This window comes from Siniperca chuatsi, linkage group LG23 (genome assembly GCF_020085105.1).
Source record: "Siniperca chuatsi isolate FFG_IHB_CAS linkage group LG23, ASM2008510v1, whole genome shotgun sequence".
Lineage (NCBI taxonomy): Eukaryota > Metazoa > Chordata > Actinopteri > Centrarchiformes > Sinipercidae > Siniperca > Siniperca chuatsi.
This window is the reverse complement of record NC_058064.1, coordinates 19,442,686-19,470,277: the sequence shown is the minus strand read 5'-3', so window position 1 is coordinate 19,470,277 and position 27,592 is coordinate 19,442,686. Positions and strand designations below refer to the sequence as shown.

General features: G+C 40.1%; 2 protein-coding genes and 1 long non-coding RNA gene across 8 annotated transcripts in view; 2 read left to right on the top strand and 1 right to left on the bottom strand.

The window, feature by feature from the left end:
- Nucleotides 1-5,322, top strand: part of sbf1 (SET binding factor 1) — a 71,755-nt gene extending 66,433 nt beyond the window's left edge. For all 4 annotated transcript variants that reach the window (XM_044187010.1, XM_044187009.1, XM_044187008.1 and 1 more), the window contains one exon: nucleotides 872-5,322. In XM_044187010.1, coding sequence (XP_044042945.1) covers nucleotides 872-970 — 99 coding nt within the window. In that variant the 3' untranslated portion in view covers nucleotides 971-5,322. The remainder of the gene's footprint in view (nucleotides 1-871) is intronic.
- Nucleotides 5,323-6,405: 1,083 nt separating this feature from the next.
- Nucleotides 6,406-26,132, bottom strand: ppp6r2a (protein phosphatase 6, regulatory subunit 2a). 3 transcript variants are annotated; one of them, XM_044187012.1, is made up of 24 exons: nucleotides 25,648-26,132; nucleotides 22,082-22,251; nucleotides 20,976-21,230; nucleotides 19,931-20,117; nucleotides 19,602-19,739; nucleotides 19,452-19,517; nucleotides 19,215-19,327; nucleotides 17,613-17,726; nucleotides 17,236-17,362; nucleotides 16,523-16,675; nucleotides 15,731-15,955; nucleotides 15,550-15,614; nucleotides 15,044-15,159; nucleotides 14,175-14,260; nucleotides 13,246-13,326; nucleotides 13,004-13,101; nucleotides 12,625-12,682; nucleotides 12,248-12,375; nucleotides 12,008-12,126; nucleotides 11,746-11,890; nucleotides 10,568-10,656; nucleotides 10,200-10,389; nucleotides 9,125-9,232; nucleotides 6,406-7,911 (listed from the first exon to the last, which is right to left on the bottom strand). In XM_044187012.1, the coding sequence occupies exons 3-24, from the start codon at nucleotides 21,200-21,202 to the stop codon at nucleotides 7,863-7,865; spliced, it is 2,682 nt and encodes an 893-aa protein (XP_044042947.1). In that variant the 5' UTR covers nucleotides 21,203-21,230; nucleotides 22,082-22,251; nucleotides 25,648-26,132; the 3' UTR covers nucleotides 6,406-7,862. The 3 variants fall into 3 exon arrangements, with proteins under 3 accessions (XP_044042947.1, XP_044042949.1, XP_044042948.1); XM_044187014.1 differs by having other exon boundaries at nucleotides 25,981-26,131; XM_044187013.1 differs by lacking the exon at nucleotides 25,648-26,132 and adding an exon at nucleotides 24,863-24,908.
- LOC122871651 lies at nucleotides 9,149-10,335 on the top strand. Its single transcript, XR_006376916.1, has 2 exons — nucleotides 9,149-9,271; nucleotides 10,121-10,335. It is a non-coding gene; the product is annotated as an uncharacterized LOC122871651 (long non-coding RNA).
- Nucleotides 26,133-27,592: the final 1,460 nt, after the last annotated feature.

The following is a 27,592-nucleotide window of genomic DNA, read 5'->3' as shown; positions in this document are numbered from 1 at the left end:
GCAGAATGGGAGGGATGGTTATTGCTAGCATTGTAGACGCACCACCAGATAAGCAGAAATGAAACCTAAATTATTGGGTACATGTAGCAGTTAACAACTGAAACCAGATACAAACAAAAAGTGTAGCCCTTTTTAATTAGCCCAGTGTATCAGAGTCAATATTGGATTTCATCTAAACGTCACTGCCAGCGATGGTGGCTTTCCAGCCAGTTTGTCTCCGGTTTGGTGACACACCATTTTCCTAACCGATTAATCTATTAGTCTATACCATGTCGGAAAACTGTCCATAACATTTTGCCAGAAACCAAGGTGACATCTTCAAATTGCTTGTCAAAAATCAAAGATATGAAACGATTAATTGATTATCGAAATGGATGTCAATAACTGACAATCGAGAAATCAATTAATCAATGAATCCTTTTAGCTCTGGTGTAGTGTTTACATACTGACAGAAAAAACGAGTGTTGTTCAGCACAAAAAGCCCATCCCATGATGCCTTCATTTTCCAACATGCTGTTGAACCGTCACATCGTCTTAGCTGTTTTTAGTTAAAGGACTAATACTGGCTGTTAGCTTAAGATCCGTCAAATGAATGCAAGTGTGTGCTTGGCGAATGTGTCAAAACTGAAACTGCCTGAACCCTTAAGGTGTGCATGAATTGATCGCAACGCTAAACTCAGAACTTGTGCACAAAATCCACGCTTATGCTAGAGTAGTTTGAACATACATAGACAGATGCCAGGAGGACAGATCTGCTTGACATTCAGTTTGATCGGTTTTGGTCAACCATATTTTTGCTAGCAGGTTTATGTATCCGGTGTATTTATGTGCGCAGATAGCTTGAATGAATTTATTTCTTTTCATCTTTCAGCTCAAGACGACCAAACGAGTGTACAACTTCTGTGCCCAGGACAGCATGAACGCACAGCTGTGGATGGACAGTGTTCAGAGCTGCCTGTCAGACGCCTAGAGAGGAGGCAGGACTCTTTAAGGAGCAATGCAACAAGGAACGAATGAGCAGTATTGTGGCACCTGACGGACATCTCTGCCAACCAATCCCAGCGGAAGGGGAAGGGGCCTTTCACCACTTAAGCTCTGTTCTGTTCGCTAGTGTTGAACTAACAACGTTGGGTCACAACGTTTCAGTGTTTTTGTTATAAAAATAAGAAAAAGAAAAAAACATAAATACCCCTGAAGAACCACTCGCTGTCTCGTCACCAAGTAGCTGCAGCCTCTCACTTCCCCGACAGTCTGACCACTATGTGCGCTGGATGTCTGTATGCACAAAAACAATGCATATTAAAGTACGCTGTTGCATTTCTGTGAGGCATCCTGCAGCTTAGACCAGCATGAAGATCTTTCCAGACCCTCCACCTGTAAACCACAACCCGCTCTCCCTCCTACTGACCCCACTCGCCCTTTAAGACGCTCCGGGGAGGAATGACGGAGGAGCTGCAGTTGCCTTTCGGCCCAGCTACGTACAGGACTCGCTAGACTGCGACCGGAGAAGGACCTAAATGATGTGTGAGGTGTGTTGACGGACCAAAACGACCCTGAGGAACACACGTGCTGACAGCTAACGCCCTTCCTTCCGGTCCTCAGAGGTCTCCGCTCTCTTTGCCTCTCACTGCCTGATGTATACCCATTCGCAGTATATTTAGAGGAAGTTGACTGTCGCTGCAGCTTCAAGGGGTGGGGGGGTGCTTTTCAACAGTTCATGAAGGATTTCCATATCGTTTTTTCTTTTCCAAAATCTCAAATTTGTACCAGAAAGAGATCAATGCTCATCACCTGTCCTCAGCAGGTGGCGACGGTATACTGTGAAAGCCATGAATCAGTCGTAGAGATCAAACCAGGACAGAGTCGAAGATTGGAGTCTGTCAGGTATTGAGTGTGTCTGTGAACTTTCACTGAGCGTGTTTACAAAGTAGACAAAACTTTCCTCACTAAGCTAAACTCTGCTCTTCACCTGTGTTTTTAATCAGTTACAACCACTATTAACATTCAGACTTTTAAGGGATGCTGAAGGAAAAGGAGGGATTTATTTTGTAGTGATGTGTTAAAACAATCTATAGAGGGAGATCTGGAAGGTAGGAGATTAAGAGGTGGGATACTAATGAGAACACAGTGACATTATGGGATGCTTAGGAGAGACTACAGTTTTTAGAGATGGACATTGAAGTGTTGGAAACTGGATGGTTGCTAAAGGAAAATGTTGGTGTTTTTCAACCTAGGTCTTATTCTCCTAATTGTGTCCATTAAGGCCCACTGTGACCCACGCTAAATTTGCACTCACCACCTCTGTTGTTCGAGTCAGAAAATGCAGCTCCAGCAAACAACAGAGTTATATACAGTTTACAATTTAAATACAGAAATCGTTTCCCAAGTCCGACTGAAAGGGGAAACAGAAATTAGCCCTCTAGATTAGCTACTGTAGCTAACTGCAAGCTACTTTGGTAAACCAGGGCAACCAGCTGGCTTGCAAAACTGGCTGTATGGTTAGCCAACTAGCATACTACCTAATGATCTGCAGAAATACTATAACATTTATTTGTTATCGTTACATATACAGCAAGATTCTACAAAAATGCTTAGATGGAATTTCCTTATAAGACAACAGACCTCTCGTTTACTTCTCTAGCGTGTACACACGCTACATCGACAGCAACAACCTGGTGTGTGCAAACGAACAGGCAGCTGTTTGGTTAGCGGCTGGTTGCCCTGGAAGTACATCCCTGTGCAGTTAGCCACAAAAGCTAATCCAGGGCGCTCCGTTCTGTTTTTACTTGAAATGATTTATGTAAAATTGAAGTTCATTTGGAAAGCTGTAGGAGGCTCACACCGCTCACCCTGATGTATCAATGCTGTCTTGGAAAAACCATCTCCGAAACATCAGCTTTTCAACTCTAAGAAAAACAACCTTTAAAATGTTTTATTTTGTTTAATATGTAGGAGAATTTTGTCAACCCATAAAGGAACACGTAATCTTACATTTTTTCTTAAAAATTCAAAATAACACATTTTTGAAATACATGGTTTTTCTTTGAACAGCAATGATATGTTTTGCTGTAGTCGTGTTTCTCAAATTGTTACAAACGAAGGTGGCGAGTGCAAATTTAGTATGTCAGGATAGCCACAGTTATGGAAAGAAGAGGTTGAAAAATGCCTGAATTTTCCTTTCATGATGCTGCGGCAGGGAAAGTCACCCCAACGTGTGAGTGCTGGTCCCATATATACACGGTCCCATCACATTCACTTGTACTCAGTGTTTCGGATATGAATCTGATGCTGTTCAGACTCACTGTACCTGTTTCAGATGCACCAACGGTCCACATGTGTGCCGGTGTTTAAGTTTAGCGCCCGTTACCTTCAGTGCTGAAGCGTGTACACAGACGAGTCTACATCTGTTAGAGTTCTAGAGAAACAGTAGGTGTAGCTGGAAGGTTTCAGACATCAAGTCACGTTTTTTAATGTCAAAGCTTTGACAGACTGCCCCCCACCCCCACCTCGATTCACCCCTGTCCTCCACACACAGACCACTCTGACCCACACCTGTTAACACAAACCCTGCTATGTAAAATACAGTTCTACTGCTGTCTCTGTTGAACATAAAATTTGAAATTGTAGATTTTTTTTTTGTGTCTAATAACTCCTTTGTATATACTACTCCAGATTTGTATGTAACGTTTATGGTAGTAATTTATTTAACTTGTCTCCTCAGTAAGAAAGTTCCTCAAGCACCACTTTATTTTTAAATTAGGAATTCAATGTGCCATTTGTTTATTTCTGTATTAATGTGACTAATGCTTTTGTTTTTTGGAAAATGTAAACCCTCAATGTCTTTTTTTTTTTTGTTGGTAAACATGTTGTCCTTACGCAATGCCAACCGTTAATGCAAGAGTGGAAATGGTGTGTTAGTGGAAGAGGAAGCCTCTGGGCTGGTTTTTAAAGGCTGGTTGGATTTTACTGTGTTGCTCAACCGCAGTGGTGGATCTGCGCATACCACATCTGGACGTAGGTTACGGTCACAATAAATCTCACACATGAAGTCTTGCTGGTGCTGGGTTCTGCTGACTGGCCTGCTGCTAGCTTAATGCCCCCTTTTTGTGTTCATTAAATAGTCAGTGACGAGATGGGACGCTGAACAAGTTGCCTAAAAGCTCTGTATGTCCTGAGTTTAGTGTCTATAGTTAACTGGAGGATATTTGCAAGTTCAGTTAAGATGCCAAACATACTAATATTATATAATATAGTAATATTGATGAATTATGTTTATAAACTGTAAAGAGTAACTTTAAGGGCTGTAAAGCAAGGTTTCAATGCCCTCTCTGACTGAAAGTTTCAAGTGCTGCACCTGTAACCACACCCAACAGTGACGTCACAGCGTCCTGATGCACCCTGGAGTACACTTCTATGTCACATCTGCAGCAAGGTGGGACGTAGGGCTGCAATTAACGATTATTATCTCAGTCAGTTTGTTTGGAGTCCGAGGTGACGTCTTCACGAGCCTTGTTTTATCTGACCAACAGTCCAAAACTCAAAGATATTCAATTTACTATCATATGAAGACAAAGAAAACCAGAAACTATTGACATTTGAGAGGCTGGAACTAGAGACTGTTTTGCTTGCAAGTGGTTTAAGCGATTATAATCGATTAGCAACAGATCAGCAAAGTTGCTTTTTAAGCTCAGTGGAAAGAAACCTTGCTATTCCCTGACAGTAGCTGCCTGATCCATTGTGTTAATAAGCATGATAATAATGGTAAAAACAACGTCTATAGCTGAAGTATCTGTGTAGCTTCCTGTGGCATTTTAACTGCCATCACACCAACAGATACCGTGAGAGACTGAATCGCAGCTGTGTTGGTTTTTAGAGCCTTCAGCATCCATAACCAGTTTGCTGGAGGCCTGGTGACCAAGAAAGCTCAAGTACACAGCCCACATCATGATCATACATCGTTAAGTTTCAGGTGACCTTGCGCATCTTAAAATAATCTTCCCCTGAGGAACAGATGGACCAAAGTGACAGCAGGAATCGCTGCAGCAGCCAGAACCCGCCTGAGGCAAGACTCTGTGTTTCCTTGTGTTTTGGCTGCAGTCTACATCCAGTCAGACCCAGCTCATCTTTTCACTCTAGTTTACTCAAATCTCCGTGGTAACGCTCTGCATCAGACAACAGCTACATTAACCACAACAACATTATCCTTTTATTTATTTTTGTTCTTTTTTTAAAATTAGAAATGACTTTCTGAGCCGGGTTATGTTGTCAATCATGTCAATATAGTTTTTTGGAATCCAAATAAAAACTGGGGGTTTAAATGTTCATCTGTGTTGTGTGTGTGTATATTGCCTAATTTCACCAGGTTTCACCTCAGATAACACACCACATACATTTTTATTTTTTCTAGATGTTCATAAAATATCAGCTAGTTTAGAGTGGAAACGAAGCAATTAGAAATGCTCTGCATGCTGGTATAATTTGAGATATTTATCCGTAAATCAAAGAGGAAGAATTCAGAAAGAGCTTTTAACATACGATGTGTCCCCGGGTTGTAGCTACTGAATTCTCACGCCTGGTTCAGCACCTTGTAGTGCCTATCAGCTGGTTTTTAAGGACCATACTACTGTTTGCCAAAACTTACACTGTCTATCCTCCACATTACAGCGGACCACCGTTAAAGGTACAATGCAACTTTCTAGGTTAATTTAATTCTACCATTCAGACAGCCATTTGTTTCTATTTCTTTTGGTGTGCTATAAATGATCAACTTGCACGGACTTGGAACTTAAACCTGCATTAAGAACTGAGCTGTAAACACAATACTAGCACATTATCACCACATAAAGTTAATAAGACGAATGTGAATTAAAAAAAATAAATAAAAACTACAGCTAAGTTTTGGAAAATGGTTAACAGTAACATAAAACATAATTTGTAGTTGAACCTGAAAAATCTGCCATGAGATTTTCCACTGAGAAAAAGACTTACACTACCCCTGTCCTACTTCAACTGCAAACAGCACCTCTGTGACTTTGATTACAGCAGCATCAGTTGCAGTTTGTATCACAGAATACGTGTGAGACAGCGTTGTGTTGTTCAGTGGCTGCCTACCAGCTCCTGGGCGGCTGCTCTGTAGCTGAGCCTGACCTCCCTGTAGATCTCTTCTCAGGATTATGTGAGCTTGTGCGGACTGTGTTTGACTGACATCTCCCTCACTCTCCTGACAGATTGGTTGCACCTGAAGGGCGGGACAAATGACACCCGGTGAGCTCACGTAACTTCAACCTGAGCAGAGGTCTTATCAACCAGAAGAACTGAAAACACCTGAGAGGGTGTGCGGAGCCTTTCAACCGAACGTCCTTCAGCAGCGGTGGAAAGACAACAACCAGATGGGCTAGGCAAAGCTTTTGGTATTAATGTGGTCAACCAGACACTTTTAATTTCAATTTTTTCTTTTTTTTAAACAATGATCGTAGAACCTGATCGCTGTCAAATGATTTAAGTAAGTACACCAAAGAGGCCTGGAGCTCTGCAGAACCCAGACCTGCCCTCTTTCCAATCCTGCTGCTCAGAGAGAAATAAAATTAAACTTAAAAAAGAACAAAACAAACAAAAAAACAAAACAAAAGCATACAGCGTCACTCTTACCAGATGCCACTCTCTGTGAGTAAGTGCTCGGTGGAGAGAGGAAAAAAAAAAGGAACAGACAACAATAGTAATCTCAAGATTGCTTGTAAAATTACTTTTTAAATGTAGATAATATTCGTATATAGGTAGATGTTTGGTTGATTTAAGGGGAATAGCAATAAGAACTTAAAGGTCAATACAATCAGAAGGTCTTAGCTCACTAGCTAGGTCAACAGAGAACCGGTTATACATGCTCTAAAAGAAAAAAAAAAGAAAAAAGAAAATAACATTTAAAAATCTGACTGATCAAGTTGAGATTATATCCAAAATTTGTTTTCCCAAAACTACACCAAATGAGTCTGCAATGCTAGACTGATTCTTTTTAAAAAGGAAAAATGTTGAATTTCATTTTTAAATAAAACGGCTAATTGACATTATTGCACATGAGCAAAAGACAGTAATACTATTAGAGCTCTGTTCATCAACCTCCTCGACGGACCCTCCTGAAGCACTTCAACACATTCAGAAACCTGGTGATGTACGACAACAAGAGACGTTTCATCAACAGCAACCAAAGAGAAAAAAACGGAAACAGGATAAAAACCTCGATCTGGGTGTGAGGACAGATAAGACGGCCAGCAGAGATGAGGGTGGAACACTTACATTGTGCTATAATGTACAGTAAATGGCTGCATAAGTGCTTTTTCTTAAGCTTGAAGGAAAAAAAATGTTTTCAAAAAGGTATTTATTGTTGAGGCATCATTAAAAGTTAGCCTGTGCTATCCATTTAGGGGTGACGATGTAAAATCCCTAACAATGGGATTCCAACAGCTTTGAACAAGTAGGAGAGAAATCTTTCAGGACATAAAAAAATAATAATGATGATGTTACCCCTCTGATTCTGTCGTTTCAAAGATCGCTGCTACATTAAAACCGCACGTAATTATGTGCAACATCGGAAAAAAGGCTTTGAAGATGATTCCTCTACACTCCACTCTGTTGGATTCGTTGGGTTTTTTTGTTATTTTTCTTTCTCTTTTTTTTTTTTTTTTTTTTTTTTACATGTTCCGCCGCCTCATTATTGGTGTTGATTGGCAGTGTCCAGGTCCAATAACATGGCAGAGTGATTCAGTAAAAAACACTGTAGTTGCAGTGAGGTTATTTAGGGGAGTCACTCTGGAGGAGGCTGACAGTCCGCGGCACCGTCACTGAGGGATTTAGCAGTCTGCTCTCGCTCAGACCGGCCCATTGACAGACACTTCCTGGGGCGGTGGCGTTTCCTCTCTGTGAGGATGACAGAGGAAATAGTCACATACACACACATAACCTGACAGAATGATCATCTACTGTATGTGGGTTTAGCTGGGAGTTATAAGTTTTAAAAATAAGTTTTTAGCAGTGGAGTTTGAACTTTAAAAAAACAAAAAAAAAAACAGAAAACAAAACAGTTGTTGAATTAGATACACAATGCTATCCGTAGCTAACTTCAGCCCTCAGACAGTGTTTAGTGACAGTTTTTTCATCATGATACAAAGACAAACATGCTTTTGACAGAATAAAACTGTCAATAAAACAGTTAATAAAGCTGGAAACACTTCCTGTATAACGCTTTGAGTCAACTAGGGCTGCAACTAATGATTATTTTCATTTTCTCAATTCATCTGCAGATTCCTTTCTCATCTGACTGATCGTTTGATCAATAAAATATCAGAAAATAGCCCATAGTGATGTAATCAAATGGCTTTAGTCTAACCAACACTCCAAAACTTTAAAATATAAATTTTACTATCAAAGAAAAGCAGCAAGTCATGTCGATTGAGAAGCTGGAACTAAGGTTTGTTTGGCATTTTTGCTTGAAAACAATTAATCGTTTACAAAAACAATTGTCACAAATGTTTCTGTTGATCAACTGAGTGATTAATCAAGTAATCATTTCAGATGTAGAGCTACTTTTTAAAAGGCCCTTTCCAAAAACGGTCCCTCTTCACCCGCCCTCCACTACAGAGTGTCATTTCACATGAACTCACACTCGCAGCTGTGGAGAGCTCTCCACATTACGAGAGAGGGTATAAATAAACAGGTAAACTGTGAGACACATTGTGGAGTGGGGTGACTTAGGTCCGCTTCATACTTTCAGCATCCACTTGCTTGCAACGGTCCACGTGACGCAAATGTGCCTGTGTCTGCAAGAGTCCATGCGGACCAGCCGCATATAGCGAAAAATTCATGACCGCACAGTCTGTACTGCCGACAAACGTGTGAGCACATACGTCAAATGTAGTGTAAACAGAAGCACGTGTGCGTCTGCTGTCCCAGTCGGTGTTTGGACTATATGCGGCCCTTTATACCAGCGGGTCACCGCCCTCTATATTTATTTTAATTTGATCATTTATCGATTATCTGCTCAATTGTTGGAATAATCATCTTATTCATAAAATGTAGACAATAACAGATGGCCAGCTAAACTTCTATCCAGTGTCAACAGGCAGTCACTTACTTCCTGTCAGTCTGTGTGGTTACAGGTGAATCCTCAGCAGGCTGCTGCTCGGACGCTTTAGGAGGATCTGACAGAGAGAGTTTCTCCAGAGACACCGGACTCTCCTCACTGCAGGACACAGACAAACAGGAAGCTCACAGTTACTAGGTAGTCCACTCCAATACAGTTTCAGCACGGTGCGCAGGTTCAAGTCAACACTATCCCACTCCCTGCTGAAGTGTCTTTGAACTTTTTCTTCACTTCTCCTTGTTCTGTAGCTGACCTTTGACCCCACCGCATAGGCAAAAGAAAACAACATTTTCTATTTTGGGCTCAATAAACAAAGCCCTTTTAACTTTTTTTTTTTTTTAGAAGTTTGTGGACATACTGAGTGACAGTGCTGGTAACCAGCAATTTATTACTCGGCACTCATTTCAAGAGGAAAATTATTTTACCACTTACACACTCAAAGTGTTCAAACCCTGGATAACTGTGTGTTATTGTGTGACTCATCAGGGGGACCAAATTATGTTAATAATATTTCTGTCACCCTGTTCCATTAAATAAAGTAGCACGTGTGTGTTTGTGTGTGCTCATGACGACTGAGAGGAGGAAAAGTGAAACAGGACATATTTTGACTTTAATATTAAGGTGGTGTGATTAAAAATCACTGATACAGTCTATTTATTGCTAACAGCATTTCTATAACTTAACTGAAATAATTATTTTTCACACTACCGGGAAAAGTCATAACGTTGCGTTTGCTATTCAGTAACTGCCCAGCTCTGTCACATTACAAACTTCTTTTACTGAACTTTCTGAACTTGCAAATCTCAGTTTAAGCTCACATTTCTGCAGAGTACCAGAGAAGCTCTCAGGATATACTTTACTTAGAAGGCAAAACTGAATGAATCCAGTCATTTCAAATCCCAGTCTATAATTACCTCAATGTGGTAATTATATTTCAAATATAGATGTTTATACACACACAGACCAGCTTTTTGTGTATGGCTGCAGAGTGGACTGGTCAACAGAGGAGGATTTACCACTCAGCATCTGAGAGCGAGGCGAGGCAGCTCTGCTAAAAGATGCAAACCTTTTGAGGTCAGCTGTCTTGTTGACGGGGGCGGCAACTGTTTCCGAGGCGATGGCTGCGACGGGAGGAGCACCAGCATTTTTGTCATCCTCCTCGCTGTCGGATCCCCCAGAGGAGCTGCTGTCTGAGGCCACGAGAGGAGCCTTCCTCCCTTCTCCCACCGGCCAAGCACCAGAGGAGGTACTAACATCTGCTCACACACAAAAGGCCGGAAAAATGCGTTTGTTATGATTTTCAAATCAATTAAGACATTTGGTTTTAAGTTGGAAATGTGTTCAGGGGCTTAAGTGTGTATCTCTAACAGACAGAGGTTGTTAGGTGGTATTCAGTGAGTCAGCTGAGCTCTAAGGATGCAGGTGAACACTCACCCCTCTTCTCGTGGTTTTGTTTGGCTTGTTTATCTGCGTCACTGCTGCCTGAGTCCACAGGAGAGCTGCACCTGGGATCAGTCTCTGTACTGTAGAAAATCAAGAAGACAAGAGAAAACGTGTCAACAAGCTGTAAAGAATGACAATTGTTTCTACAGAATTTTAGCCCCTTGAGGCAAATTTGTGATATTGGGCTATATAATAAAAATTGACTTGACTTCAATCTCCATTTTTGTGACTGTATTTCTTGTCTAGTTTGGAAGAGTTAGATGTTTGTTTTGATCCTACAATCAACTGATCATCCTTTGGTCTACTTCCAAAAATAATATCTCCTTCTTAGACAGAAGGTCAGCTGATTGGTAAAATAATTTCCACCACAAAGTTCCAGGAACTATGGAACCAGAAAACTTATTGTCAGGAACTAAACTAGGAACTAAAAGTCCCTTTCGTGTTTTCCTGATTGCGTTTCGACCGCAAACGAAGAACCGTGAAGATCAGGCAAATTAGACCAATGGATTAAAAAGCAATTTTCACACATGAGAAAACAACAACACAGTGTCATCCTGTTATTCTGTGCATCTACTGTTGCATGACTGATGTTTGAGTTAGATGTAATGAAAAGGAGACATGCAGAGGTGGAAAAGGATGTTTGATGTTTATTTATTTCTGCTTTAGAACGGAACCACCGTGAAACAATCAGAAAATTGAGTTTTACTTCTCTCCTTCACTCGCTTTGTGCTCTCATCACCACTCCCTCTCTCTCATTCACTCTAACTCACTCGTGTTGTCAGCTTTGCTCACTCTGTCTCTCTCTCTCTCTCTCTCTTTAAAAAAAAAAATTAAAAAAAAAAAGAGTGGAGAAGACAGCAGCAAAGCTTTGTATTTAACATTAATAAAACAACAAGAAATGACTGACCCTCGTCCTAATATTGATACTAATTTACTTCCTTGCCACATGGAACTATCATACAGGAACTAAAATTAGTCTCCGTTTCCTCAAAAGGTTCTTGGTCCCCTGGGAAAGTTCCTGCAGTGGACACACCCTAATAGTGATATTCGTTGCATCAATTAAACCTAGAACCTATCAGACCTAGAAAATGTCAAATTCTATTTTTTTCATTTTTTCAAGACCATCCTAGGAGACTTGCTAATTTTGGTTCAACAGGTTTGCTTCTCACCCGGAGAAAGTCTGGAACTCAGTGAAGTTGGCCCAGCCAGTTCCCTGCGTCTCTGCTCCACCCCCAGCTGAGCTGTCCCACCCTGCTGGGGTTTGGGATGCTGCAGTCCCTCTAGAGTCCCTGAAATTTGCTGTCCATGATGGACCTGGAAACAAGACAAATAATCACTTTTTCAAAGGCAAGAGTCTATTTTCAAGGGCTGTTCGTAGGCTTACATGACATTTGGATGTGCTCTGGCGGTAGCTGCTGTCTTTTAATCTACCTGTATCTGATGTGTTTTGCTCAGTATCCTCGTCCTCATCAGATTCAGATCCACGGTCCCGCTCCCTGCCTCCGTTCTCCATGCTGCTCCTGGAGCTTCCCTCTGAGGTAACCCCAAACCTGGAAGAGAGTGACAATGGACAGAAGTTGAGGAGAGATGAAAGGGTTAACAGACAGAAATGCTTGATGTACTAAAAACTGCAGTGAGGGAACCAAAACTAGAAAACATCATCAGGTTTACCTTGTTCTGGATTTAGCTTGTGTTGCATAGTTCATCTCCTTCTCCTCCCAAATGTCTTCTTCTTCTTCAGCATCATCAAACTGGCGTATCCTCTCTTTACAGCAGGCTTCAAACGCAGCCACATTGGCCTGCGTACAGACAGAATGAAGTCATAATTATTTTTGCGACAGTGACTAATAGACAGATTATCAATATGCAGCAAGTTTAAGTCTCTTTATTTACTTATGTTACCCATAATTCTCAACAATAGCAGCAGTTGTTGTAGGGACACTAACAGTAGTAGCTGTAATATTAATATCACTGAAAGTAACAGCAGATTGAGTCTGATTACTGCACATTTTTTAACAATAAGACACAAACACCGGCAAAACACTTACACTATTATCATCAGCATCTAGATTGAAGTTTATTTCAGCAATTCTGTCAAATGTGGCACTGAGGAAAGAGAACAAGAAAAATGTTTAAATATTAGCCAACATCCTGTGGGTTAAAGTGATCGCTGCGGGATAACTGAATGGGTTTAGCAACAAAGAATAAGACAGCTACACTGAAGTATTAAAATAAGAAATAATAATAGACATACAATCAAATAGTGTAACTGAGAAATAACAAAAATGTGTCTGAGCTCTGGTGTAGAGGACATTTTGCTCCGTTGACTGCACAAGCTGGGATGCAGAGTTGTTTGATGTTGAGCAGCAAATCTTGTTTCGTTTTCCTTAAAAGGGCAACAAGCCATGTAAGACTTTTACTGCTCACTTGATATTTTCATCATGCTCGCTGAACTCCTCGTCATTGAACCCAAACTGATCCACAAAGTTGGCAGTCATCTGTTGGATCTGATAGTCGGAGAAGGCCTGGGAAGGTCAAAGGGCACTTTTGAAGGTGATATCATTATGGACAAGAAGAGGTTACTAGAGATGGATATGGATATTTCTATATTATTACAAGTGACAGTGGTGTGAAGTGTCATTTAGATTGCATGGTGGTGTCTATCCTACCTGCTGAAGAGACAGGTCATTGGGGAAGGGGCTCTCCATGTCGTCGTCCTCACTGGACGAGTGCATGTTGTGGGTGCTTACCTGCAGGACACAGTGCAAAGGTTTGGTGAACTTTTTACGGTGTCCAACAGTACATTACAGATGCCGAGTGGCCTTACTAGACACATTTGAACACCGCATTGCAATTTCAATGACAGATAAATGCTTTAAAAAATAAACTCATGAAAATGTAGTATACAGAAAACTGGCAAATATTAGTAACTGTGCCAACATTTATGTGTGTAACATAAAACTCAGTTCATCGTGTAAAAATAACAAAAATAATTTTCTTTTGAAGATGTTGAAAACTACAACACCGAGAGCAGATTTTCTGTCATCCTACAATATACCACTGAGCCGTTGTCAGACTACACAAATTTGACCTTAATGGGCATTCAGACTTACAGTCTCTTTGAATACCATACTACTTACAATGCACTAATACATTTTCTTGCAGTGCAAATGCCCATCTGCAATTTGTAAACATGCCTAGTTCAGTTTCCTCCTCCTGTGAAAACACATCACCAGATATCAGTGCTATCTGTGACCTCACTGAAGGGATGCTGCATGCTTTAAATCTACAAACTTAAATCAGGGCCACTATTGTTGGTAATTAATTAAAATGACACTTCTGACTTTTGTTGCTTATATTTTTAGATTTATTAAATTACAAATGTGAAAAAAATAATAAATAAATAAATAAATAAATTTGCTGAGAAGCTGGTAATGGCTGCTCTGACACTGTGCTGGGCTGCTCGGTCCTGTCCTGATTAACAGGCTGCTCCGAACACAGCGGGCTTAAACTGGGAGAAGAAGAAGAGGAAATTAGAGGAAGTTAAAAGAAAGCTATTCATGCAGAAGAACCTGAGTGCTACTGAATGATTTCTCACCAGCTCCACCGTGTTCCTCCTGTTAGTCTCTCTCAGGGTCTCGTCCACGAAGCTCTCCCAGCGACCTCTGCAGTCTTCTGGAAGCTCTGCAAAAGCAGGGATATTAATTTTCACAGACTTTTCAGTAGAGATGGGCAGATGATACCGAAGCTCTGGAGCTTGTTTCACTCCTGTGAAGTGTACTGTTTCAGTACATTGTGCAGGAGCTTGTGTCTGATGGCGTCCGACGCTTCAAACGTCACTGGTGCTCCAGAAAGTGCTTCATTCACTTTGACAGTCTCAGTTTCAGCTAAACTATGTGATCGGCACATTAGTGGGATAAGAAGAGAGGAGAATAATTGAGAAAGATGGCGGTACACTAGAAGTATGACAACATTTCCAACTGATGAAGTAATAATGTAATAGAAGTAATAAACTAATTTAATGAATATCACTCTCCTATCACATCACATTGTAACTCGTGAAATGTTACATAAATACCAACCATGAAGTTAAAACACATGAGGCCACAGAGGACACTGGGACTAACCTGCACCAAAAACGTACATTCATATTTTGTGTCAGCAAAAATATTTTATATGTAGGATTTTTGGACAATGTATTTATTAATGATTTTCCTGTAACATATTGCACAATAACATCTATATTTAATGCAGCACTTCTGAATCAAAGTCCACCCAAGTCTTGAGGGGCTTCTGTAAGTTTTGCAAGTCACCAGATGTCACTGTGGTTGCTGCGTTTGAAGCCCCGAAGCTTCAAATCTTTTTGTCGGCACAAATATAAAGAAAGCCCCAAAGCCGCATCCGCCCATCACTACTTCAGTTAAAATGGTAACTTATCTGACATCATCTGCTGCAATATATGATTACCTTTGATGAGGTCAGCGATCTGGGCCTGTACTGGTCCTTTCTCCAGGTTCTGGACCACCATGTTGGCAATTCTGGTCAGATGACCCATGTTGCCTCTCCTGGTGCCGCCCTCGGCCCTGAGATTCACAGGGATGCACTTAGGATTACCTTCAATTAGCAAAGTAACTTCACTGCAACACCAAAACTGCAATTGTCATAACCAATGTATCCACACTATTTCCTGAAGTCTAGGCAGGGATGCCACAGCCAAGGTATTGAGAAGATTCTGATCAGAAACAGTTACCAATTTAAATATTTCTGCATATGTTTCTCTTTACTCAACATAAATTAAACCACAAAAATGCAGTAACATTTTTAGTTTTATAAGTACTACAATAAATAATTAGCAGGACATACATAAAGCAGCAAAATGCTGCAGAGTTATGATGTGGTGGAAGAAAACTTTCTATTTTGATACAAATGTGTTTGTGCACATTGCGATACATTGGATGTAAAGAGGTTCTTACTGTATTTTATCATTCTCCTCCCAGGCGTTAAGGATCCTCTGTACCAGTTGACACTTCTGGAAGAGCTGAAGGTTCAACAGAAACACAAAATTAAGATGAGTGTGGAAATAATTGAGAAAGAGCATCAAAACCTTGCAAACAAAACGGCAGAGAAAGTTTTGGGTGTAGTATGGCCACCTACATGTGCCACAAGGGCATTGTGGATAGAGGTCTGTGGGTCACTGGTTCTGCCTGTCTCCACTGCCTCCCCCTGAGCCTCAGGGTTGGATGCTGCAGGCTTCCCATCGTGGTTCTGGAGGCCTAGGCTTGGCCGCTCCTCTGAGGAAGGATGGTTCAGGATAGCCGCCACACACAACTCCACTTGGAAGTGCAAAAAGTTATTCCAGGAGTATTTGAAGAACAGATCCTATTCCGAGAGAGAGAGATGTAAAGCAAAGTTAGTGACATGCAAGACAGAACAACTGTAAGCAGCACTGAATTGCGTGGACACCTCCCTTAACAGCTTGCAGTTGTCAAGATGTACTGACAGCACATGTCAGTTTTATGCATATTAGCCAAATACTGAAACACCACATGGTTATGTGCCGTTCTAACATGGTTATTTAAAAAAGTCATGGTGGCAATATCTGGACCAGAAATTACTTCTCCAGTGCCCCCATGTTGTTTAAGCAGGGCAATAGTGGAGGGTCTGAAACCCCTGTCAACTGAATTACACACAAAACCTAATGGTCTTATATGAACCTGCTCCAAATAAGCCACACCACCTGACTTTTGGTCAGGTGTTGTGATAAGGAAATCAGTACTTCCCTGCCTCATGACCGACCTTGTGCAAATCTGATGCAACTTTTTCAGATATAAAACACGCAAACAGAATCAGGCAAAACTCCTTCTAAAAATATATTACTGACTATGTGTGTAATGACAAAAAGGAGCTAAAGTTTCAATGTCCAGAGTCAAGCCAGGCTTAGCCTACCAGTAGTAGGTCCATGGTGGCAAGATTGCAGAGCTCCTGGCAGATACTGGGGGCATTGGTCTGCAGCAGGGCGGCTACCAGCCGGGCCACGTGAAGACGGGCATTGCCCAGTGGCTGCTCTAGAACGCCAACAGTCGTCAATATTGCACTTTTCTGTAAAGGGAATGAGAAACGTGCAACAACAACTACTGTTAACACAAAATGTGGTTTTGATACCAATACACAAGAACCCCCGAGTTTCAATGCTATGCAACTGCAACACCTTGTTGTGAGCAGTTTCATGTAGGAACTATCGCAAGAAAAAAATAGTTCCCACATGAAACTGCTCACAATAAATCTGTGTATTATCTTGAGTAACTGGGTCATAATTTCTGGAAAGAGACATTGCTGTTGAGTTTTTCAAATGCATTTTTTTGGCGCTTTGAGCACAACAAGCCGAGTGCCATATAGTTCCATTCTATTCAAAAAAAGGCAGACATCTCTACGTCCGATATCTCCAAAACTCGGCAACTCACACCAAAACAATCTAGATGGATAAACAGCACTACAGGTAAGAGGACAAAAATGTATTTTTGATTTTGGGGTGGACTGTCCCTTTAACTATACTCACTTTTACAAAATCAATCAAATACTATCATATAATATACAATTTCTAAGTGCTTATGTTTAGAATGTATTTTGCTTCATGACTTGGCACTGCTCCATGGCTTTACCTTGGGGGGATCCAGAAGAAGCTGCTGGAAGTCCTTTAAATGGGGCTCAATGGCATTTAAAATACTGCTGTTGACAGTGTAAGACCTTTCATAACCCTGAGAATACAGATCCATCAGCCCTTCCAACCTGGGACACACAAACAGACAAAACATTAGGTCACTAGACTTGAGAGTTCTAACTCAGTTACTGTGTCAGTATTCTTTTTAAATATAAGCATTTCCTCTACTTCCCTGATACCTTATAGGAGTAAACACAATACAAATTTACCATGTGGTTTTATTGCTCAAAATACCCTGGAGGACCAGGACCAAGAGGAACCAAAATTAACTAAGCTACCAACATTTACAATTAAAAACTTTGAAACACTTTGACTCACCCAGACCTCCTGGTCTCCAGTAAGGTAAGTAGCACTTGAGTTCCATTAACGATGGAGGCCTCACTCCTCTCCCCCTCAAACATGTTCTTGAGCAGCCCCGCTACACTTTCCTGCCTGAAAGACAAAGGTTTAAGCAGTAGCAAATTTAAGAAACAAACCAGATGATGATGAAGACAAGCTATTGAGGTGTTCTCCTCTTAAAGTCAGCAAACCAATTGTCCGATTTGTTTGCTATTACTGATACTGAGGTGTAGGGGTGTGCCATATCATATAATTCACGATAATACAGTGAAAGTAACATTGCTACCAGCTCCACGTTGGAGGAGTTGGTTCCAAAAAGGGGAGCTACTTCAGTAGTGGAAGTGGTTCGGTTACAAAAGATCAAGCAGTGTTTCCCACACACAGACTTTAATTGGTCGGGCCGCCCAGGTATACTAACGGCGCCATCCGCAATGGATTAACTAATGGACAATCTCGCTCTGCCCCTCGCGTGCGGTCTACTGACAGTCACAGATGCTCTGCAGAGAAACACAGAGAGAGAGAGTCTCCTGTTTAATGTAGGCCTACTTATGCCGTTGTTTAGTAAAAGCTTGTAAGTGCACCTGTTGGTGTCAATGTCATTCGATACCACGTTGGTTGCGATCGTTGCGATAGGCGACGTCATTAACAATAAGCCTCCTCCACACGCGGCTCACCTGCTGTTGTGAAAACGGAATCGCAAGGGGAAAAAATCCAAAACGCGTTTTGTGAAAAAAGAAAGAGAAACAGAAAGAGGCAGGGCAAGTCAGTGTGTGTGTGTGTGTGTGTGTGTGTGTGTGGAAAGGGGAACTGAAGGGAAAAGCAAGGTGAGCAGATTAAAGTAGTTTGTGAGTAAACACTACAATAAGGTGGAAGATTAAGTAGAATTAAAATGGTAAAATAAGAAATATATAATTTATTTATAAATAATATATTTTTTATTCCCCCCCAGGATTTTTGTCATATCGTCAAGAACATCATTATCGCAAAAATACCCTGAAATATCGTGATATTATTTTAAGGCCATATCGCCCACACCTTACTGAGTTGTGGAAATTCATGGGTGAGATGTTGTACACCAAGGAAGCATTATGGAGGACACAAAAACAACAAAAATCAAAACTGCTGTGAAACCAGCTCTGCTAGCAATTGTTTATATGCACAACAACCTGTTCCCAACCTTCTTTTTTTTATGATTGAGACATTTACAAGTCTGGTTTTAACAATGACAACAAGTGTTTCACTATGTTTACAATCCCTGCTTGTGTGGGCATGTAAGACCACACTTCTTGTCACAACTTTACCAAGTCTACCCTCAAAATGATTCAAAGGAGACCAAAAAACATGCAAAGAACCTATCAATTATGTGACACCATTAACCAACAGCAGATGGGACAGAGGTTTGACTAGCTTGGCCACCAAACAAAGCCAATCTGGGGACATTTAAAAAATGTGTTTCTAACGTACTGCAGCCAGATAAATGCCAGGTTTTTCAATACACACTTATTCTAAATACCACAAGCAACTGGACACAGGTGAGATTTCCTCCTTGAACTTTATTTAAAAAAGCCATTGTAAACTTACGACTCTAGTACAGCCAATAGTGGGTCGGCCTCCATATTCTCCTGCATCTGATTGGCCTGGTCTCGACTAAGGCGGATGATGTCACAAAGCGTTTGGGATGCATTTGATTGTCTCTGAAACATAAATCGATGAATTAGAAAATCTAAATTAGAAATCAGAATTATAGCTTCTTCATCTGACAAAGACAGCATCATGACAAAATAGTGATGGTCAACTCCCAGCAGGCCTGACACTCACCTCCTCATCTTTGCCAGTATGGATGAGCTCTGTGAGTCTTTGTACCAACTTCTCCTCATTCAGCCACTTGGGAAAAACACATAAATGGTGTTAAATACTTGGAGGTGTTTACTCATGGGAAGTACACAAAGACATATTTAGAGAGCTTACATGAAGGACCTCCTGCCTCAAGGGGGCAGGCTCCACACAACTGATGAGGCGAAGCAGCAGGTCCATCATGGCAGAGGCGTCAATATGTTTCAGCACCAGACCAATGAAGCCTTCCTTTTTCTTTAGAAAGGTAATCACCTGGAAAACAAAACAAAGTGCTCAATACTTTTGGTTCCACATAGCAGACCAAAGCTGGGTGACTCTGAAAGTGTGATCTTTAATGTTTTTGTTTTCCAAAATATCACACTTCTGTTTTGTACTGTATGTCAGTTTTTTGCTATACAGTACAATGGAAACCATTCCTCGAGCTATTATCTTTTTAAGTGTACCTGTTCGGTTTTCCTGGCAATGAGATTGCCAATGGTTTTGCTGAAGAAGCTGGCCAGTAGAGGGTTGAGGGGAGGGTCCTGTTCCAGGAAGTGATAGAGCATCTCAAGGAGAGACTCGTCCCCGCCCAGCTTATCATTTATAATAGACACATCTGATGTCAGGAGCTCACAAGCAATGTTGGGAAACCTTATTAAAAAAAACAAACAAAAAGAAAATGATAATGAGAAGAAGTCTTGGTTTTAAAGAGGCATTTCTGAAATGTTATCTGATTATCTGAGCCTTGCTTAGTCTAAAAGGAGGTAAAAAAACCCCACATTTTTATTATATTAAATAAATATAAATCAAATTTTAACAATTCATGTGGGGAATTTCAATGACCAGAGTAGCAAAAAATGTAACACAGTAAATTAAATAAAGTCAGAGCAAAAAGGGCTACTGAACACAACCAATAGCTACAACTCTATAACAAATCATTTTTGTATTTCCTTGTTTAAAGAGAACATAGTACACTATGACAATTTCTTATTTTAATGCATGTTAATTCAAATTCATTTTACAAGGTGCTACAACATTGCAGAGACAAAGAACAGTACGTTTAGTGTGAATTTTCTTTTTATACAACCGAAGCAAATATTGTGGTTGTATTCATTTGTTCAGTGTCTTAAGAACTAAACAAGAACTAAGAACAAGAACTGAGTTAATCAAATACTGCCCTGATACCTCCATCTAATGAAAACTCAAGGACAAAATTAACGCTAAAAAGAGTTAGTCTATCACCAAGTTAAAACTGCTGAAAAAGGATATTGAACTTAACTCAATAAGGACCCAACTTTATAGCATTTAGGCAAGACGTCTGGCTTATGGTTTATCTGAAGCTTTCATAGTTAACAGTTTTCTATACTTTCATTTTAGGGAATGTATTTTATTTTTTGCATGAGAACTCTTTCCTGACTATAACCATATGCTGTATTTGTCACCATTCACATGGCCATCCTGAAGTCCCTGTCATCATCTTTTGTGTCAGTCACCACTGTGAGGACTCACTTAAAGCGGCTTCTCTCCTCCAGGTCTGCGGGTGGCTCTGTGGTGATGAGGCTGACCAGCTCCTGCATGCAGTGGTCCTGGGAGAGGAAGAGGAGCAGCCGACGGTTTTGGGCCTTGCACTCCTGCAGGACGTCATCCTCCTCCATCAGCTCTCTCAGCGTCACGTCCTCCCTGTCCAGCAGCTGGTCGATGTGGGAGGTGGTGTGCAGGTCGAACTTCCAAAACATGGTGGCCGCTGGGACGGGGGACACAGCCCTGGGCCGTAGGACAGCAAAGTTGACCAGGGAGGGAAGGTAAAGGGAAAAAAACACAAAGGTGGAAGAGGACACAGAGAGGCCCAGCAGTGCCCAGAACAATAAAAGAAAGGGGTTGGAAAGGGAAGGGAAGAGTGGACGCATAGGTGGGGAAGGAAACAAGAGAGAAATTGATGTAAACAAAGATGTAAGATAGAAGATTAAAACAAAAATAGCTGGAACAACAAGACATCACTATCACTTGCAGTATATCCTTACAGGGACTGCAACATTTGTGTATTAACTTAATAAGAAATTGTCTTGTAAACAGCATTTTATAATTACATTAATAATTATCTAATTAGGTTATTATGGAGTATTCCAATTAATGCTGAATTAATGTAGGGCATTTTGGCCATGTATAAAAATAAGACTTTATAAGTTATATTAAGTTTTCATAGGATTTTGCAATAGAATAGAACCACTGTATGCTCTACTGTTTGGCTCTTTCATGAAAAGCCATAAGAAACCAGCAAATTTGCATGTTGATGCCCACAAAGGGAACCGCATTATCAAAATGACAGAAAGATGGAGTCTGAGGTTAAATGGAGGGTAACTCTGAGTCTGAGGTTAAATGGAGGGTAACTCTGATGTTGTGATGTAATGTGGAGGTGATGTCTTCAGTCACTAATCAAGCTGTGCTCTATGGAATTTAAATGTAAATTTGAAATTGAATAGATCTATAGGCAACTCAAGTTATTTACAATAAGGACAACAGCTGGATTATTGTGGTCCAGGTAAATGTAGTCATAGACTGTACGATCACAAAAAGGCAGAAATGTCACACAGTAAAGTGCTCATACATACACATACCAGTGGATGAAATGTGGATATCTTTAATCAGACCTCCCCCACGGGCAGGCAGGCATTTGTGTTTGTGCAGACGACAGAGAGTGTGGCGAGGCCTGGCATTTATCAGCATGGGTCTCCTCTTAAAACGCAGGCCTCTTTAGGAGATGAGACACTGAGAGGCTCACCATAACCTGCACATCACAAAAAACAGCAGAGATTATCAATAAGCTGTGCAACAAGGTTTTGAAGAAATGACACTATGTTAACATATCATTCAGATATACTTTCAGATCTGCACAAATACTGTATGTGAATGTATACATGAAGGGCAATAATGTATGTTTTGTATGGCATTCTGCACCATTATGAAGTTGTGCTGTCCTCATCATGTGTCAGCTCAAAGTTGGTGATACACTGACTGGGATGTAAAGTAATCTCATGCAGGGTACAATGTTGATTTACCTGTTGTTAGTAACTATGGTATAATTTTGTTGTTATTGATGTATAACTCAATGCTAAGTGTATGTAAAAATCTATACATGCATTCCAGTAAGATTCTCAACAGTGCACACATATTAAAGACAAAGCTGTTGGTAAAGAGGCTCACTATTAGTCACGAAGTTGTGTTTCCAACTGACGGCTAATGACAATGATTGTTAGGGAGGACTGTGGTGTAGTATTTATCTCTAATAGTCACAGAACGTTGGTTTCAGTTTAATGAACAAAAGAGTGACATGATGCCAGATACCAATGATACCAGACATGTCAGGATAAAGTAAAGAAAAATATGAATAAAACAACAGACAACACATCTAGAATTCTTCATGTTACATAAGATGTTAAACATACAAATCGTGTTGTGGATTTTAAAGTTTCATTTAATATTAGTATGGCAGCAGTTTCAATACAATGCAGAAAATGTATCTAACTTTGGGGTTACTTAACAACATTTGGCAGTGTAGTGTTGTCTTGTAGGTTATAACAACAAACTAAAGAGCTCAACCCAACTCATGTAATTATGACGAATCAATGAGGTATTAACCAAACACAATGGGAATATTCACTAGCAAGTAAGAAGGCTGTAATAGTGAAGACTTCCTATAAGACGAACTGACAAGGAAACTGCCCTCAGGTTATTACACTACCTATTTTGTGAACTTCTTCTATTTTATGAAAATGCATTAGGCTACGGTCTATAGGCCCATATGACATTAACTGTCAAGCCAGATACCAGTTACCATAAAGTTTACCTTCAATATTAGGCTATGGTATATCAATGTTTAAGCCTGGAAATGACAATGAAATATTATGGCCAGTTCCCAGGTTGACATTCATCAGGCACGTTACTTGATGTTTAACACTACACTGAGCGCATACACAGCCACTGTGTCCATGCTCCTCACTCTATACTTAGACAACTGCTGAACAAGATTTGGTCAACATCTACTTCTCATGTCTCATCAGCACCGCAACAAAGGCTTTTAAATGCCCACTATCAGATGGTGGTAAATGGAGAATGCATTTTAAATGATGGAGAACAAGTATTTGATGCTTTTGTGACTATGCAAGTAGGTTTAGTTTGTTTTTCCTCATGTGGTTACTGTGGCAGCTAATCTAGATAACCTAACACATCAGCAGTGACGAAAAAAAACCCAATTACTATCTACTAACCTACTAACAATCTACTGGCTTTGTCAAAGCTAACATGTCTCTGTAAACAACATGCTATCAACTGTTGATCATGGAAGTAAAACTGAAGGAGGAAATCAAGTGCTTCCTCCTTTTTCATTTTCTTTTATCCTGAGGAGGACCCTTCCCTGCACATGCAGCAGCGTCCATCTGGCATACAGAGTACACAAGTGCAGTAATAACCCGCTGAACGCTCCCTGTGGACACTAAGCAGGAAAGCAAATGCTTGACTTTACATCCAAAATAGAACCCACCAGAGGCAACCTCAACAAAAACAGTCTACTGGCACATGTAACAGTCGATGAAAAGAGGAACAATGGCACACATAAAGGGTATACATGTGGATGTTGTGAGCCAACAATAGTCTGTAATTAGGCAAGTTAAAAAGCAGTGAAATCAAGCAAAAGGAAATTCCGTATGCACTTTTACATGAGCTCTACTTTACTTGCTGAATGTAAATAATACGCAACTGGTAGTGACTGAATGTTTATCATTTTGTACTACATACATAGTACAAAATGCACTACCAAATGATCAACAAATCTGTAATAGTGCACTTCAGAGGACAAACAAAAGCTACAGTTTTACTCAGCCTGTTGCTACTTATTTGCACTTAGATGCACTGAAGGTGTAAAAGTAGGTGAACAGACCTTTATCTAATGTATGATACACAGATAATGGTCCCAAAATATTGAGTTCTTTATGAGAATAAAGGCCAGTGATATTTCTTGTGTTTTAGAATACTCCTTTACAAATATAAAGAGTGCCTGGTGCTTCTTCAATTCACATCATTGGTTACCTTTGGGCTTGTTGGCTGTGGAACAAAATAAGCAATTGCTTTAGACTTTGATAACCTGAGATGTGAAAAAAATATGACAGCTAATGATTCATCGATGTATTTTAAAATGATAGATCAATCAATAACAAACAAATATGTAGGCAATCTGCATATCTGCTATCCCTCGTTTATAATATTATGTTACGTAAGGGAGTCGCCATTTGTTAAGACTGCATTTGTTAAGACTGTCTAACAATGAAAGACACACTGGTGTGTAGCTAAAGAAACGTAAACTGAGCTGCCATAGCCTTGGCATGAAGTGCACGTCAACTGACTTGCTGTAGGAGCTCAGATTTCTGTTTACTTCAACTCCAGTAGATGCACCACTACGAAATAAAACAAGATAGAAAACAACGTAGTTAGATTTACTTTACAGTAAGTGCGGTCCTCACAGTTAATTACATTCCGTCGTTTAAACACGAGGTACCTTTCTTTTTTATCCATCGGTAACTAACGAACAAATGAAACTAGACGGTATGTAACGTTGCCTGATTTCAGTAACTCAGCTTGGCTTCGTTGCTGCTGGCCTCAGCCAACTCCGAATGGCTGCACTTTTAAACACTAACGTAACGCTACTTAGTTACCTAGTTAACTAACGCGCTAGCTCGTTAGTTACTAGACAATAACGAAGAAGATATGCGGTATTATAAGGAACATATCTGTGGGAAAATAAGTTAACGTTACGTTAATCTCGATAGCACCCAACTATAACTATTAACTTATCGACTATGTTACGTTAACTTGTCAAGTAAGCTAACTAAACAAATTATTAAACAAATTTAGCCGATTAGCCAACACAAGTTTCTTGATCAAGGTTAATTTGTGATTTTTCATGAACTAAGTTATCAAATTAGCAAACAATTTAGCTAACGTTGACGTTAGTTCCTCCTTTCCTGTGATTAGCACGTAAGCTAATTAGCTACTAACCGTTAACGTGTACTGAGCTGAGTTAGCCAACTTAAATAGCTCTCCAACTTAGGTTCAACTTTGTCGATGCAGCAGCAGAGTTAACGTTAGCTAGTTGCTCAAACTCATGACGATCTTTCCGTCCGAAACTTACCTTTGATTGAAAGTCCGCTGCTATTCCTTCCGTCTGTATTCGATTGTTGGTGGAGTTTTTCGTCAGGCAGCCAGCTACTAAGTCACTAGCTATCCAGCTAACTATTAGCTAGCTGTGTTAGCTAAAATACATTAGCCTGTGAGCAAATAGTGATTTGTTTTGAAGGGTCAGTCTGCGACAGCACAGGCTACTGTTAGCTAGCTCAACTTAGCTAACGTTAGTCAAATGTGGCTTTGAAGTCTATCAAATAAACAGTTCCCCAACACTAATGGCTACTTGACATTAATAGCAATACCTGTTATTTCAGATATAGAGTGTATGATTCGTACTCACGCATAAAGTAATTCAAACGCGGGGCTAAGTTTAGCATGCAAAGCAGGAAAAACTCAGTCATATTTTTCGAATCAAAATGGCGACATGGTTACGGGAGCGCGCAGTAGAGCTACGCGGGGACGTGCATTGACTTCAGACAGTGCACTTGCCACTGAGCTTCGCAAAGCATTTTGGAGTACTGAATGATGCGACAGCCTGACACTGTGACACTATAATGCACCTATAGGGACCTATGTGTGATAGGCCTCTAAGAAGGAGTGACCTTCATACTTTATGCTATTTTAACCATATAACACTAACAAATTTGCTGTAATAGCTTAACATAATTCTAAGATGTGTTTTGTGGACATAAAACAGCCAGTTACGTTGATGAAAATAGTAATGTTCAGTTTAATTAAAGTGAGTTCACCCCACACCCAATGAAACTTAAAGTAGGCTATTTTTCCTCTAACCCCCAGTACTATTCATCATTATTGTGATATCAGCCAATCCTCAGCTCCAACAATGCCAACGTGCATTTCTAAATACATTTAGTCATAGTGCTCTCCCTCCTAAATCGTTTACCATACTGAATCTGACCCAAATTAAGTATTGCTTATAAATAAACAAAATCCAAAACGAACCATACAGTGGGTTGCATTGAATTCTAACTATAAAATGTATGTATTTTGTGTAAATGTAAGAAGTTAAAGTTTCAATGTTGCTGTATTTCTTTGTTGGGTTCCATTTAATTAGACATAATACATGTTCCATACAGGTGGAGCCTGACCTCTAACCTTAAAAGAATATTAGGTATACTGTATATATTGTATAAGGTAGCAATGTATTATGTAGAAAATCACAAGGTCACTTTCTCAATATTTGAGACCACAGATTTCAGTCCTGTGACAAGTAGGTGAGCACAGTAGACAGGACATGCAGATTTTCAAAATAAAATACAAATTTTTTAAAGTAAGGTGAAGTGGGTTGAAAGGCAAGATGCTTTAATGGCAGCAGTCACCAATTATTTTCATTACTGATTAAATAAATAAATTGTTTTTTAGTCCATAAAATGTCAATAATGACAAATGTCCAAGTTATGAGTATGGAAGCAATGGAGGTCTGAAATAATTAGAATTTTACAAACAACTGAATACCTAATTGTGAAATTTAACCCCAGTGTTGAAATTGAAATATGTCTCAAATAATAGCATTGAAATGTTTTACTTTGAAAAACTGAATATATGAGGTTCTCCTCCTCAAAGTTTTCAGAGGGTAATTTCCAGTCAGGGTTTTCCAGTCTTGTTTTTATTTTCTAAAGTAGTAAAATGACAAAATAAGTCGTGATGTTTCATGATGTTCAATTTTATTCCAACAACCCAGGTCAAACAAGTTGTGCGACTTCCACGGTCTGTTCTGTAACCCTGGCATAATAACGGCGCGCGTGCCCATCTTCACTTCCTAAACACACCGCTCTTGGAAGGGTGCGTTTGATTTATTGTTGCTGTCCTTTCGATTTTTTCACGATCAAACCACGCACTTTACTGATGTCATTTGCACTAGGCACGGACGAAGCTAAATGATTCCACCTAAATTCCACCCATTTTTATGGTTGGCGCACTCATTACCAGCA

Coding starts and splice junctions, on each gene's coding strand:
- ppp6r2a (XM_044187012.1), bottom strand. CDS start 21,202: ATGTTTTGGAAGTTCGACCTGCACACCACCTCCCACATCGACCAGCTG. Junction 17,727..19,214: donor CTATTGGCTGTACTAGAGTC/GTAAGTTTACAA, acceptor TTTGTCTTTCAG/GCAGGAAAGTGTAGCGGGGC. Junction 13,327..14,174: donor GGAGGAACACGGTGGAGCTG/GTGAGAAATCAT, acceptor TGTGTCCTGCAG/GTAAGCACCCACAACATGCA.